A 16,156-nucleotide genomic window follows, 5' to 3' on the forward strand; every position below is an offset into this window, starting at 1 on the left:
CAATTAAGCAGAGAAACTCTAAACATGTTATGTTCATTCAAATACATTAAAGTAAGAACAATGATGATTGGTGGCTTCCATGGCAGTAGGGTGACAAACACCATGTTTGAATTCAAATTCTACAAGAACTATCCAAGGTTCTGAATGAATTAAGAACCAGAGTTCAGCACCTAGATATCTCCTTTAAAATTGGAACTAACCCTTAAGTGGGTTCCTTGCTCCACTAGCGTGGAGCCCATTGGTCACAACTGTTGACATCATTTTTTTCAGAGAATAAAAATGTGCCTTCTGCATAAAGGGAACATTTAAACGAGTGTGTGACCATTTACATGTAAATTCACTTTATCATTGCAACCTATCTCTAATTCATTTAAGTTATCGATGCAAACAATTTACAAAGTTTCCACTACATGCAGAGAGGAGACAAATGTCTCAGTTCTTCATCAGACGTTGTGAAATTATTCATATTATTTTAAGACACCATTGCCCATGCCTATTTTAAGGATACATTGAATCAAGAAATGAACATGTAATGCCTTTTTAGATGTGCCATTGCCCTGCCCGAATAACTACTCTCCATTGTTTTTCCACTGTTTCTTCCGTTTTCTTACCACAAAAAATCTGCTAAGGAGGAAAAGATGGAATGGTACAGTGTCTTCTAACTGACAGCATGAAGCATCTTGCTCTGAAAATGCTCTTTACTTTTTGATAAGGACATACATCTAAGAAGTATCTACCAACACATTTATGAGGTAAGTAGATCACCTGCTAAGCAAATATAAAAAAGAGGGAGAACTTGTATTAAATTGTGGTTAGTCCCAAAGTGGAGGTAAAAGACCTAGGTTCAGATTTTTATCAGAAAAGATGACTGGGAGTTCTTGGGCCAATAATCCATTCTTCTCTCACAGTTTTGTCATGAAGAAAATAATATGCAGAAATGTGCATGCCACCTGAGCTGCTTGATGTTTATGCTATGTTATATGCTGCACCTTGGAATGCCTTTGTAAGCCGCCCGAGTCCCCTTGAGGAGATGGTGGTGGGATATAAATAAAGATTATTATTATTATTATTATTATGAAGAAAAATTGATATTATTGTTATTGTTATTATTGTTATTATTATTATTATATGCTGCTTTTTCTCTTAAAGAAACTCATATCAAAGAATTGTGGTAAAAACAATTCAATATAAACTTTAAAACCTAAAGACTGTAAACATTTAAATAGAATTAAACCTAGTACAGTTTAAAATGAATGAGTAGAAGTTTTTACAACTTTCTTCTTTAAAAGCCCGTCTGAATAAAAAGGTTTTAGATTGCTGCAGGAAGGGCAGCAGGGAGTTTTAGGGATGCTATATTACAACGCAACTTCCACAGACATTGGAAAGAAAAAAAGAAACAAATGAAAAAGAAGGAACAATTCTCAAAGCAAAATTAGTATTGAGGCGTAGAAGCAAGTACTGAAGGCTCTATGGAAAGATGAGATTTGAAAGGTAATTTAATGAAGACAGAGATATAGCATTTCCTAGGAGGAACCATACCCTATCCCTGAACATCTTGGAGGTGGGAAGGCAGCAAGAAAAATCATACAAGTATTTAGAGAATGAGTAAGAGGTTTTTAGCTGATAAGATTATAGCTGAAAGAACAGAAGCCACAGGCAGAGTAAAGGCAGGAAGAGAGGGAAGGTCAAGGTCTGCAAAGTTAAAGACAATAGGGTTTGTGATGTAGGTAAGGAAAGAAAGGGCTCTGTAAGCATCACAAGTGGACTCTTAGAGATAGAAAAAATATATGGTATAGGAGTATATGGTATACAAATGCTATACCTGGCAAGAGCAGTAGATATCCTTATGCAATATATATTTCAGAAACAGGAGCTCTGTGCATCTGGTATCTAATTAAAACACCGACAACATATCAATGTCTTATTGAGAGACCAGATTCACAGAATTACTGTACTTGCCATATCTTAATCTAACCGAATTCTTTAGTTTCATTTCAGTAGAATGTCTTCTTTTGCTGGTACAGTCCTTATCAAGTTTCAAAAGCTTTAATTATTCCATTTATTTAGAAGTTAAACTGAGAAGGAGAAAAATCACTGCTTGCAGCAACTCTAGAAAAACCTGAGTACCTCTCAGGTTCTTTTAAAACACAAGGGTTGAATGTTTAAAATTTATACCAAGGATTGACATTATAGCTTTCCTACAACTATAACACTCAAGCAGTACAGAATGATGTTCAAGGTGTTTATATGTCAGTGTTATGTTTTTATGTTACATATTGACTCTGCTAAAACACTGGTTCTCCTACAATATCTCTATAATTTACAATACTGCAATAATGTAACATATAAAGGGAACAAAGTTCCTTATCTGCTTTTAAGGTACCATACTGATTCTGATTCTATGATTTATCTGCATTCCCTACTGATACCATGTTTACTTCAAATCTGAGCGGTGCAGCGGAAACTATTACCTACATTAAATTACATGTATTTAGTTTGATATTGCAAAAGCACCTCAGGATTATGTAGAAAAGAATAGAGCAGTTGTCTTCTTCATCAATAGATCATTTGGGTCTTAAAAATACTGTTTCCCCCCCACCTGAGCAGGAACCAGAAGCAATGCTTTAAAAGCCTAACAGTTTTCCTAACTGAAGTTGAAACAGGTATCTGAAACAAATATGGTCTAGAACAGTGGTTCTCAACCTGGGGTCACCAGATGTTTTTGGCCTTCAACTCCCAGAAATCCTAACAGCTGGTGAACTAGCTGGGATTTCTGGGAGTTGTAGGCCAAAAACATCTGGGGACCCCAGGTTGAGAACCACTGGTCTAGAAAGTACTCACTTTTCCTTTTAAAGTAAGGATAGTAGGTACAAAAAATATGTTTTCATGGTGAAACAAATCCCCAAGTTTCTGGATGATGTATTTTGTGAAATAAAAATCTGGAGGGATTCAGGGGCCCTGCAGGAAACCAAATGCCCAATGGCAGACTTATAGGGACCCATGGCACATATTTTGTCTCTCCTGGGTTAGTTGAAATAAGTATAAATATATCTGATAGGTTTTGAACTTGTTTATTTTGATGAATTGCTACTACAATATGAAATCTCCTTAAATTTAGCAAAATAATAAAGTTAAAATGTAATTTTTTATTCTTCAAAACAAACTGAAATTAGGGTTTAGTTTAGGGTAAAATCTCCAATAATATCTTAAATCATGTAGCACATGATTACTGTTAATTTAGCAGCAGCAGCAATATTCTTTGATGTTGAGGATGACTTCCTTTGTATGTTTTGGACTTTTATCTCCCAGAATCCCCAGACAGCTAGGCAATAAACAGGAATTCTAGGATTTGAAATCCCAAACATATGAAGGACAGAAAATTATGAAGAACTACTATACAGAATTTCTTAATGGCTTCAAGAAAGGCAGATTGATAGATTGAAACTAGGATTAAAAACCAGCTGATTATAGATTGAATAGATTGTAGATCTTATTAGACTATATATTTAGCCTCAGTTTCTCATCTGAGAAATGGAAACAGAAGCCCTTTGTGGTAAATTATTAATTAAAATCACACAGACATTACTGAAGTGCTTGAAACCTTGATTTTAAAAAAAATATTTTCCCTTTTCTCCACGCAGTAAGTCTGAAATAGGCACAGTGTAGTGCCCTACTCTGGTCCAGTCTCCTATTCTTTCTTTGGGGCACGGTGGGCATGGAGATAGTTAGCACCTGTGTTCAGTGAGGGACTAGGATATTAAGAATTAAACAATGTGTGTGTATATACAGAATGGGTCTAATGTCACGAAAAAGTTTCAATATTTAATAACTCCTTTCTAAAATTGACAATACCATAGCATCATATACAGTATATATAGGACCCTTTTAATATTAACAATAGCCTACCCTGTGTGTGTGTGTGTAAAACAAAAATAATATCTTTGTGAATTTGGCACATCTTGATCAACAATTAGGCTCCCAAATAGGTAGAAAAGTAAGTATAGATTCATGGGGGGTGGATAGGTTCTAGAATTAATAATAAAGAACCAGACTGGTACAGGCTGAGTATCCCTGATATGAAATGCTTGGGAGCAAAATAGTTTTAGGAAGGGTTTTTTTAAAAATTATTTTGGAATAACTCTATTTACATTTACTGGACATATATAATGGGATATCTTGGAGATCGGATCCAAGTCTAAACATGAAACTAATTTCTGTTTTATATACACCCTATGTGCCTAGCCTGATGGTAATGTTACACAAATTAATAATTTTGTCCATGAAATGAAGTTTATATACACTGAATCATCAGAAAGCAAATATGTTACTATCTGCCAACAATGTTGACAATTTTTGAGCATCCTGGATTTCAGATAAAGAATGCTCAATCTTTAGTTATTCCAGATTAAATAGGATAATGGCATGCCTGGATAACTGTGGGATATATACCAGAATATCAAGGCAGAAAATCCCACAATATCTGCTTTGAACTGAGTTATCTGAGTCCACACTCAGATAATGTGGGATTTTCTGCCCTGATATTCTAGGATATAGGGCTCTGTAGAAGGGGCCCCAGATAACCCAGTTCAAAGCAGATATTGTGGGATTTCCTGCCTTGATATTCTGGGTTATATGACTGTGTGGAAGGGTCCATTGAGTGCCTGGACAACATTTCTAAAGAAGACAACGGAGAAGTTGCCTTTGAAGACTGCTTGAAAGCTTAAAGTAGTCCAATGGGCGGCAGCCGGTTTTCTAACTGGAGCGACACACAGGGAGCATACAACCCTTCTGCTAAGTCAGCTCCACTGGCTGCCAGTCTGCTACCGAGAACAATTCAAAGTGCTAGCTTTAGCCTATAATTTCCGAAATGGTTCCGGTCCAGTTTACCTATCCAAACGTATCTCTCTTTATGAGCCAGGTAGAGCATTAAGATTGGCAGGGGAGGTCCTGCTCTTGGTCCTGCTGCTCTTGCAGGTGCGACTGGTGGGGACAAGACACAGGGCCTTCTCGGAGGTGGCCCCTCAGCTGTGGATCTCCCTCCCCAGCAAGATCAGATCGGCCCCTCCCTCCTGACATTTAGGAAACTACTCAAAACTTGCCTTTTCAAACAAGCATTCAGGAGTGAAATGAAGTAGTCAAGATATCCTGGGATAGGTGCAATGTTGAATGTCTTTAAGTTTATGTTTGTTTATGTATGATGTTTTATAATTCATCGGTTTTAATTTCTGCATTGAACAAAACATGCAGAATAATCATAGGATGTCTTAAACCTACACCTGTTGATAACCTCTACAAGCTAGTTGGCATTGCTGCTGCCCCCCCTCCCCCAAATGTGTGATGAGAAGTTGCTGCTGTGAGAGAAATAACGTTGAACACTGCAAAAGGCATCCACTGAATGCTATCAGCCTCCTCCCAGTAGACTCAAATCAAGGGAAAGCTTCATGAGAATCACCACTCTTCTTAAAACGTTCCCCAAGCAACAGCAAAAGTATCATTCTGTGCAGCTAAACCGGGAAATCTCAATTGGGTGGTCCCCCACGTGGGTCTGCCTCCAGGAGCAAATCAAGAATGGGCAGCTTGGAAGTCCCTGAATAGACTCAGAAGTGGAGTGGGCAGATCAAAAGACAACCTGGCAAAATGGCACAACCTAAACTAGTGGTTCTCAACCTTTGGGTCCCCAGGTGTTTTGGCCTACAACTCCCAGAAATCCAAGCCAGTTTACCAGCTGTTAGGATTTCTGGGAGTTGAAGGCCAAAACACCTGGGGACCCACAGGTTGAGAAGTGCTGACCTAAAAGAATCCTCCACCTTGAGGAGCAGAACAGACAACTCCATATCCATATGCTTGTCTGCAATGTCCTGCCTCATGCACAGAGGAAGAATTGTTTGAGGCTACGACAATGTGGTCGCTGCTGCCCATTTTTAGTCAAAAGATATTTAGCCACTTGTGCTCCTTCTATTTTTATCAGTTTTATACTAATTTATGCAATGCTTACGGGAGCTGGTTTCAGAGAGCGGTCAACCCTCCTGTTTAAACAGGTCCACTGGCTTCCAATATGTTTCCGGTCCCAATTCAAGGTGCAGGCCCTAAACGATTTGGGACCTGCTTATCTTCGCGACCGCCTCTTCCCCTATGAACCAGTGCGTACCTTGAGATCATCTGAGGAGGCACTGTTCTCTTTCCCAACGCCATGTCAAGTACGGTTGGTGGGGATGAGGGAGAGAACTTTCTCGGTGGTGGCCCCTCGGCTCTGGAACTCCCTCCCTAGGGAGGTCAGACAGGCTCCAACCATGTCCTCCTTTCGGAGTCAACTAAAAACCTGGATGTTACGGTGTGCTTTCGATTAAGCAGCTCATCAATACTTTTTCTGTCCCTATTGAGCTCTGCACTTTACTTCGACTCTCAAATGGTCTACTTCAACATGTTTTATGACAGTATTTCCCGCCCAATCTACTAGTCTGTTGCACTTTTCTTGCACTCCTGTAAAATGTATTGCACTCATTGAATTGTACCTCAGCTATGTTCTTTTCGCTGCCATATTGCTCTTATGTTGTTTATAATTGTGTTGAATTGCTTTAATATGGTGTTTTTAATTATAGTGTTTTATTCTGTGTTTTAATTGTAATTTTTGGGCTTGTCCCTTGTAAGCTGCTCTGAGTCCCCAAGGGGAGATGGTTGGCGGGGTATAAAAATAAAGTTATTATTATTATTATTATTATTAATGTCAGGGAAAAACCTTTAGCTTTACCTTAATGCATTTTATATTGTGTGGCATTGAATTTTGTCATTTGCTTTGTTGTGAACCACTTTGGGTTCCTTTAGGGCAGGGGTCCACAAACTTCTTAAACAGAAGGCCAGGTCACAGTCCCTCAAACTGTCGGAGGGCTGGATTATAATTTTTAAAAAACATAAATGAATTCCTATGCACACTGCACATAACTTATTGGAAGTGCAAAAACACTTTAAAACAATATAATAATTAAAATGAAGAACAATCTTAACAAATGTAAGTTTATTAGTGGGAAGAGTGGGCCTGCTTTTGGCTGATGAGAATTGTTGTTGGTGGTGTTGTTGTTGTGTGCTTTCAAGTCATTTCAGATTTAGGTTGACCCTGAGTGAGGGCCGGGTAAATGACTTTGGAGGGCCGTATCCAGCCCTCGGGCTATAGTTTGAGGACCCCTGACTTAATGCATTTTATATTGTGCAGCATTGAATTTTGCCATTTTCTTTGTTGTGAATTGCTTTGTGTTCCTTTAGGGGTTGAGAAAAGCGGTATATAAATGAAACAAACAAACAAACAAACAAGTAACTACATAAGTGAGGGCGGCCTCTGGCTCGACACCAAGCGCTTCATCCCTGCCTACACGAGGGAAGGCTCCGCTTCTGTACACAAACCCAGGCAGAGAGTGGCCCAAACGTAGAGGGCACCCAACCTTGCCAACTGGGTGGGGAGGATGCCACCCTCGACTGCCACGGCCCTCGATTCCGCGGCCTGTCGCTGTGAGGAGCTCGAGGCGAGCGAGGCCTGCAGCTCCACTCAAGCCCCGGCCTGGAGTTGGCCACTTCCCCTCAGAGCCGGAGGCGGCGCAGTGGGGACGGGGGGGGGGGCGTTTGACAACCTCGCCCCTCCCCAAACGGCAGGGACGTAGACGAGGCCGAGGCAGGCAAGGAGGGGGGTCCCGCTTGGGGCCTTTCCGTCGCCCAAAGCGCCTCCCTCCCTCCTTCCTTCCCCCCTCCCCTTCTGTCGCAGCAGACACTTGACAGCAGCAACAGCAGCCCCTTCCTCACAATACACCTCTATTCGCTTTCCTTACGGCGATAAAACAAGCGCCTGCTTTCAATAGAAATATTTCAAAACAAGCCCTCCCTCCCCTCCCTTTAATCTCCAGGCCCTTAGATTAGAATCCAGTCCAAATCCGGAATCTCGTCACATAAACAGACACACAAATATGTATTTCCCTTGGTTTCCATCGAGGAGGCGTTGCTGCTCATGTTACTGACTGTGGGCCCTTCCACACAGCCACATACTCCAGAATATCAAGGCAGAAAAACCCACAATATCGAAATTGGATTGGGCTAGCTAAGGGCCCTTCCACACAGCCATCTAAACCAGAATATCAAGGCAAATAATACACAATATTAGCTTTGAACTGGGTTATTTGAGTCCACACTGCCATATAACCCAGTTCAAAGCAGATATTGTGGGATTTTCTGCCTTGATATTCTGGGATAAAGGGCTGTCTGGAAGGGCCCAGAGTCCACACTGCCATATAATCCAGTTCAACATGGATTTTAAATATCTACTTTGGATTGGGTTAGCTGAGGGCCCTTCCACACAGCCCTATATCCCAGAATATCAAGGCAGATAATCCACAATATCATCTTTGAACTGGATTATCTGTGTCCACACTGCCATATAACCCAGTTCAAAGCAGATACTGTGGGATTTTCTGCCTTGATATTCTGGGATGTAGGGCTGTCTGGAGGGGCCCAATATCTGCTTTGAATTGGGATAGCTGAAGGCCCTCCCACAAAGCTTTGAACTGGATTATCTATGTCCACACTGCCGTATAATCCAGTTCAAAGCAGATACTGTGGGATTTTCTGCCTTGATATTCTGGGATGTAGGGCTGTCTGGAAGGGTCCAATATCTGCTTTGAATTGGGATAGCTGAAGGCCCTTCCACATTACTTTGAACTGGATTATCTGTGTCCACACTGCCATATAATCCAGTTCAAAGAAGATAACGTGGGATTTTCTGCCTTGATATTCTGGGATGTAGGGTTGTCTGGAAGGTCCCAATATCTGTTTTGAATTGGGATAGCTGAAGGCCCTTCCACATTACTTCGAACTGGATTATCTGTGTCCACACTGCCATATAATCCAGTTCAAAGCAGATAAAGTGAGATTTTCTGCCTTGATATTCTGGGAGATAGGACTGTGTGGCAGGGCCCTCGGTGATGAATTCACTGAATGCCCCAAATGTGACAGGAGGATGGAGCCCTCCTCCTCCTCCTCACCTGGGGGAGTGTTGTTATGATGGAAGGAAGGCCCAAACTTCCACCCGGCCTGGAATGAAGAGTATGGGAAGGGATCCCCACCTACCCAACCGGCCCCCAAAAGGAAGGACCTGCTGTCAACCATTTTAAGATCTCTGTTTGGGAAGCACAGAGAGGGGGGGGGGGGGGGTGTCTTTCCCTGGCAGGGCGGGGGGGGGGGGGTGCGCTGGTACCTGAGACGAGCCACTGTCCTCCATTGTTGGAGAACTCGATGGCGTTGACGCAGCCGAAGTGGCCCAGGAGGTCCTTCTTGTAGAGGTTCCTGCAGCCCCGGAGGCGGCGCCGCTGGAAGTCCTGCGTGAGCAGAGGGTCGCCCCGCAAGCCCCGCTGAGAGAGGAAGCCCACCACGGAGCGCATCGGGAGGCCCCGGCCCAGCCCGCCCCGCCGCCGACGCATCCTCGCGCCCCTCGCCTTCCTCTCGCCTGCCTTCCTCCTCCTCTCTCTCTCTCTCGCTCCCCTTCCCCTCCCTCCCTCTCTCTCTGGCTTGAGCCAGGCGTCAGGAGGCAGGGCAGAGGCGCGGGGCAAACACTCCTCGGCTTCCTGGTCCCTTCCAAGCCCCGCCCCCGGCTCGGCTTCCGCCCTCGGGTTGGGCGACGAGGCGCCTCCACTACACGACCACCACACGGCGGGGAAGGGAAGGGATGCCGCTTGGCACGCCTGCGGAATGGTGGGAGATGTAGTTTGTCCAGGCGCCGCGCCAGCACTCTCGGGCAGAGAGCAGCCAGGCTTGTGAGACTCCCAACTCCTGTGACGGCTCGGTGCCACCTCACAACCTCTGACGTTGCCTGACATAGATGCAGGCGAAACGTCAGGAGAGAATGCTTCTAGAACAGTGTTTCTCAGCCTTCCTCATAGAGTTCCTCATGTTGTGGTGACCCCCAACCATAACATTATTTTTGATGCTACTTCGTAACGATTTGTTACAAATCGTAATGTAAATATCTGATATGCAGGATGTCATTTTCATTCACTGGGCCAAATTTGGCACAAATACCCAATACTCCCACATTTGAATACTAGTGGGTTTAGGGGGACGGGATTGATTTTGTCATTTGGGAGTTGTAGTTGCTGAGATGTATAGTTTATTTATTTATTTATTTACGGCATTTATATGCCGCCCTTCTCACCCCGAAGGGGACTCAGAGCAGCTTACGATATATATTTTCATACAATATATTATATTATTAGCATAGTACAATATCAGTATATATTACTATATTGCACTATACCATTATATTGTAATATTATTAGCAATATTACATGTAATGTAAATATATAATTATAATTATCATATTGAATTATTATTACTAGTATTATAGTTCACCAACAATCAAAGAGCATTCTGAATTCCACCAATAATAGAATTGAACCAAACTTGGCACACAGAATTCCCATGACCAACAGAAAATACTGGAAGGGTTTGGTGGGCAATGATCTTGAATTTTGGAGTTGTAGTTCCCTACTTCCAGAGAGCACTGTGGACTCAAACAATGATGGATCTGGACAAAACTTGGCACGAATACTCAAAATGCCTAAATGTGAACCCTGGTGGAGATTTGGGAAAATAGACCTTGACATTTGGGAGTTGTAGTTGCTGGGATTTATAGTTCACCTACACTCAAAGAGCATTCTGAATGATAGAATTGATCCAAACTTCCCAAAGAGAACCCCTATGACCAACAGAAAATACTGTGTTTTCCGATGGCCTTTGGTGACCCCTCTGACACCCCCTCGTAACCCCTCCAGGGGTCCTGACTCCCAGGTTGAGAAACACTGTTCTAGAACATGGCATACAGCCAGAAAAACCTACAACAACCCAGCCCAAGGGGAGTTGTAGTTTCACATGGGGTGCTTCTACACCAGCCCCGGGCAAACTTGCGCCCTCCCTACGTGTGTTTTGGACTTCAACTCCCACCATTCCTAACAGCCTTAGGCTCCTGACTAAATATTATTTATTTATTTATTTTATTTACAGTATTTTTAGCCCCCCTTTCTCAGCCCTAAAGCGATTCAAGGCACTTAAGTCGAGTTGTAGTTTCACAAGGAGTGCTTCTACACCAGGCCCAGGCCGACTTGGGCCCTCCCTCCAGGTGTTTTGGACTTCGACTCCCACCATTCCTAACAATATTATTGTATAATATTATTTATTTTGAATGGATGATGGGATCTATTGATGTAGTAGCCATGGATGCCCAAGTCCTCTTAGATACAATAGTATAGCAGAAGAGCCTCCTGTTATACAATCTTCTATATAAATAAATATATAATGTTCGTTTGTGGAGTTAACTCAACATAACTCAAAAACCATTGGTTGAATTGACACCAAATTTGGACACAAGACACCTACTAACCCAAGGAGTGATCATCACTAAAAAAATTGATTTTGTCATTTTGGAGTTGTAGTTGCTGGGATTCATAGTTCGCCTACAATCAAAGAGCATTCTGAACTCCACTAATAATGGAATTGAATCAAACGTGGCACACAGGACTCCCATGACCAATAGAAAACACTAGAAGGGTTTGGTGGGCATTGACTTTGACTTTGGGAGTTGTAGTTCACCTACATCCAGATTGCTCTGTGGACTCAAACAATGATGGATCTGGACCAAACTTGGCATGAATATTTCATGAGGGAGTTTGGGGAGAATAGACCTTGAAAATTGGGAGTTGTAGTTACCTATAATCAAAGAGCATTCTGAACCCCATCAACAACAGAATTGGGGGAACTTCCCACACAGAACCCCCATGGCCAACAGAAAATACTTAAGGCCATCTACTCCAACTCCCTTCACCAGGACCCTAACCCTAACCCTAAGTGCCACTTAAACAATTTTTAAGTCAGGTGGAGCATGAAGAGAAAGGATGAGATGGATAGAGATGAACTCTGGGTGTGTCTACATTGTAGAATGAATGCATTTTAACACCATTTCAAGTGCTAGGGCCCATGGCTACGGGATCCTGAGAGTTGTAGTTTGGTGAGGAACCAGCACTCTTTGGCAGAAAAGTCTAAAGACCTTATAAAACTACGTCTCCCAGGATTCATTGAGCCCTGGCAGTTAAAGTGGTATCAAACTGCCTCTGATCCCTTTCTCACTTTTTGGGATCTCTGTGGGAAATAAAGGTTTGCTCCCTTTATACACTTTGAGCCTTATTAAAAATCGGAAATAATATACTATTTCGAAAGGGTGGACTGCCCTGACTCCAGGGAAATTAATTGACGTGTTTTGTATTCCTCAAAGGGAAAATGGCAAGCTGATTGTTGTGGTTGGGACGCTCGAACCAAGAGGATTGTGGTGGCAGGGAGCCCTTGGAGCCTTCCCTCTTTCATTGAGGGATTTCTCAGGAAATGTGCCAAACTTGGCAGGTTGGATAACGAAAAGACTCACTATTAGGAAAAGGAAGAGAAACAGTCCTAACTGAGGACTTTGGAACTAATAGGAAGTGTGCCTGACTTTGGGTGCATCTACATGGTAGAATTAATGCAGTTTGATACCACTTTAACTGTCATAAAGAGTATGGAATCATGGCAGAGAAGGATCTCTGTAGGCTGTTAGGAATTGTGGGAGCTGAAGTCCAAAACACCTGGAGGACCCAAGTTTGCCTATGCCTGCACTTAAGTCTTTGCATCACATTACTCAGGTCACTGGGAGTCAAAGGGAATCCAGGGTGTAGGAATGAGCCTAAGCAGCTATAAGACAGGAACCCCAAGGCATCTGCTAACCAGGGGGAAGCATATGCTGGATCTGCCAAACGCCAAAAAATAATTGAATCCCCACATGGCAGCAGTAAAAGAAGCAAAACATATTAGAGCAGAGAGATGATTAACAGGATTCATGAAAAATGTCATATTGATGCCTTTGACTTTGTCTGTTTAGAGAATGCTTTGAAGTCATTTGTACTCACTGATAAGCAGGAGCAAATTTGATATATTTTAACTTTTGCAGCAAGTCTTTTTGACAAGTTAGATTTAGGGGGGGGGGGGGGGGAAACTACGATAAAAGAACCGCTCATTCAGATTTGAGGCCAGCTGTCACTAATTAAATTTAACTATTACAAACATCAATATGTAGATATAATACTGTAATGAATGAATATTTTAATAATGACTAATATCTAGCTCTACTTACAGCTGTGTGAATGTACACTTAATCTCCCCATTATCCTATTGTTTATTCATTCAGTTGCTTCTGACTGTTTGTGACCTCATGGACTAGCCCACGCTAGAGCTCCCTGTTAGCCATGGCCACCCCCAGCTCCTTCAAGGTCAAGCCAGTCACTGCCATCCTTCTTGCCCTTGGGAGGCCCCTTTTCCTTTTTCCTTCCATTTTCCCCAGCATAATTGTCTTCTCCAAGCTTTTCTGCCTTCTCATGATGTGGCCAAAGTACTTCATCTTTGCCTCTAATATCCTTCCCTCCAGTCTGACGCATTGCCACTGTTTTCTGATTTATTTTATTGCTCTTATTGTACAGAATCCTTAGTTCAAGGCATAGATGCAATTTATTGTTGAAGGCTTTACAACATCACCGGGGTATTGTAGGCTTTTTCGGGCTATATGGCCATGTTCTAGAGGCATTCTCTCCTGACGTTTCACCTCCATCTATGGCAAGCATTCTCAGAGGTAGTATTGATTCATGATCCTCTGAGGATGCTTGCCATAGACGCAGGGGAAACGTCAAGAGAGAATGCCTCTAGAACATGGCCATATAGTCCGAAAAAACCTACAACAACCCATAGATTCGATTCTTAGTCCCAACTAGCAAACTGACTACATGGAATCAATGGGATTTGCTTCAGTGTTGATTTTCCCTTCAACATGTCACCCAATCGATCTACTCTTGCATTTCATCCCAACTCTTGAATAAGAAAAGAGACAGCACTGTTTTAAACCAATGCAGCAGCTTATAATGTCTTAATGTTTATGTTTTTAATTGGGCTGATTTTAATGCAGTTGTTTATTTACCTATATGTATGTGTATATGGCATTGAATTTTGCCTTTGTGAGGCCGCCCTGAATCCCCTTCGGGGTGAGAAGGGCAGGGTACAAATATGGTAAATAACAAATAAATAAATAAATAAGCATAAACTAATGTCTGGTTGACATCTTCCTCCCCCCCCCCCCTCGCTTTCATTTTTCCTCATTCGCATAAATGAGCTCAAACATTAGTTACTTTCATTTATTTTTAATTCAACATTTACACTTGAATAAACAGTTACCTGGGTGGCATGATGAGCAGTCAAAGGATCTGACATTTACCAGTCTTGTTTGTGATAGTGATGCCATGAAGAACAAGGCTTTGCTGCGGTTGTGTCAAGCCTGTACTTATCTCATATATATCTTCCAATATGTCACACATTCAAACTGGGACATGTGTGGCCAGGCAACATCAAAGGGTGGTCAGGATAGCAAAGGTAATTGATGCAGAAAAACACACAAACTCAGAGAGTCTGCATCCATTTACCTTTGGCTGGATCTACACTGCCATATAATGCAGTTCAGTGCCATCCCAACTGCCTTATATGGGTCTACACCAGGCATGGGTAAACTTTGGTCCTCCAGGTGTTTTGGACTGCAACCCCCACAATTCCTAACAGCCGGGAATTATGGGAGTTGCAGTCCAAAACACCTGGAGGGCCAAAGTTTGCTCATATCCGGTGTACACTGACCATAAAATGCAGTCCGAACTGCCTGATCTACACTGACCATAACATGCAGTCCGAATAGATCCAGCCTTTGTTGATCCTACAGAAAAGTAGCTGAGTGCCAGGTACTTTTGCAGTCTGAACTCCGTTCTTACACTAGTAGAACTGTGCAAAGAGGTGGTGGTGGTGGAGGAGGAGGGAAAAACTGGGACATTTAAAAACTATCTGAAGTACTGAGATGACAGAGGACTCATCAGTTGGAGGGTATGGTCATGACAACTGGACTAAGATAGGATTGCTACTAAATCTCCAACATTGATGATAATAAAGACATGGGAATCTTAACTGACATGCCACCACAGTTCCATTAGTATTACACAGTGACACGCTAAACAACACCTCCCTCCATAATAATTTTCTTGCCAAACATCCTAAGTATTCGTAATGCTAAGGTCTTCATTCTAACCTTGAATCTTGCTTATGTTGAAGGATTCTAAGGTTCCATCTTAAATGTTTGGAAGAAAAAGCTGGTGTTGTAATAATGATTTGAATGCAGTTTTCCTGCTTCTTAGCAAGGGGTTGGACTGGATGGCCCACGGAGTCTCTTCCAACTCAATGATTCTACATAAACAGAGCCAAGGTTTCTCCTCTTTTTCATCTTTGACATCTGGAGACTGTGCTCGATTTGGCCATGGGGAGGTGCTGTTTCATTTTTCCATGCCAGGGAGCCTGTTGTCTTGATCGAATTGCCGGCATGTCTTCAGGGGCACCTTTTACTTTGCCACGGTAATCCACCCTCTGGTTACATCCCGTATAGACTACTGCAATGCACTCTATGTGGGGTTGCCTTTGAAGACTGTCCAGAAGCTTCAAATGGTCCAACGGACGACAGCCAGATTGTTAACAAGAGTGGCGCTCAGGGAGCATACAACTCCTCTGCTGCGCCAGCTCCACTGGCTGCCAGTCCGTTACTGGGCACAATTCAAAGTGCTGTTTTAGCCTAGAAATGTAATATAACTGACTGGCTGCCTTGACACGAGAAATAAAAAAAAGCCTATAAAGCCCTAAACAGTTCTGGCCCAATTTACCTGTCTGAACACATCTGCCCATATGAACCATCAAGGACTTTAAGATCGTCTGGGAAGGCTCTGCTCTCGATCCCACCTTATCACAAGTATGTTTGGCAGGGACAAGAGATGGGGCCTTCTCTGTGGTGGCCCCTCGGCTATGGAACGCACTCCCTAAGAAGATTAGATTGGCTCCCTCACTCTTAACGTTTTGGAGACAAGACATGGTTATATGAGGAAGCATTTACAAATGCACAGTAACTAACATAGGAAATGGAATCACTCGACAATGGAACTTGGACAACATTATTTAACTAGGAGATGCTGATGATAATCTTGGTTTTTATTGTTTTTAATGCTTCTATTGTGGTTTTATACTGTTTTAATGT

The 16,156-nt window shown here is 42.4% G+C and overlaps 1 protein-coding gene across 1 annotated transcript in view; it reads right to left on the minus strand.

Moving 5' to 3' along the window:
- DCAF5 (DDB1 and CUL4 associated factor 5) overlaps window positions 1-9,638 on the minus strand; it is a 52,786-nt gene extending 43,148 nt beyond the window's left edge. Inside the window, exon 1 of the mRNA XM_060762072.2 lies at window positions 9,233-9,638. Within this exon, the coding sequence (XP_060618055.2) occupies window positions 9,233-9,455 (223 nt within the window). The 5' untranslated portion in view covers window positions 9,456-9,638. The remainder of the gene's footprint in view (window positions 1-9,232) is intronic.
- Window positions 9,639-16,156: the final 6,518 nt, after the last annotated feature.

The sequence above is a fragment of the Anolis sagrei genome, chromosome 1, assembly GCF_037176765.1.
Source record: "Anolis sagrei isolate rAnoSag1 chromosome 1, rAnoSag1.mat, whole genome shotgun sequence".
Taxonomy (NCBI): Eukaryota; Metazoa; Chordata; class Lepidosauria; order Squamata; family Dactyloidae; genus Anolis; species Anolis sagrei.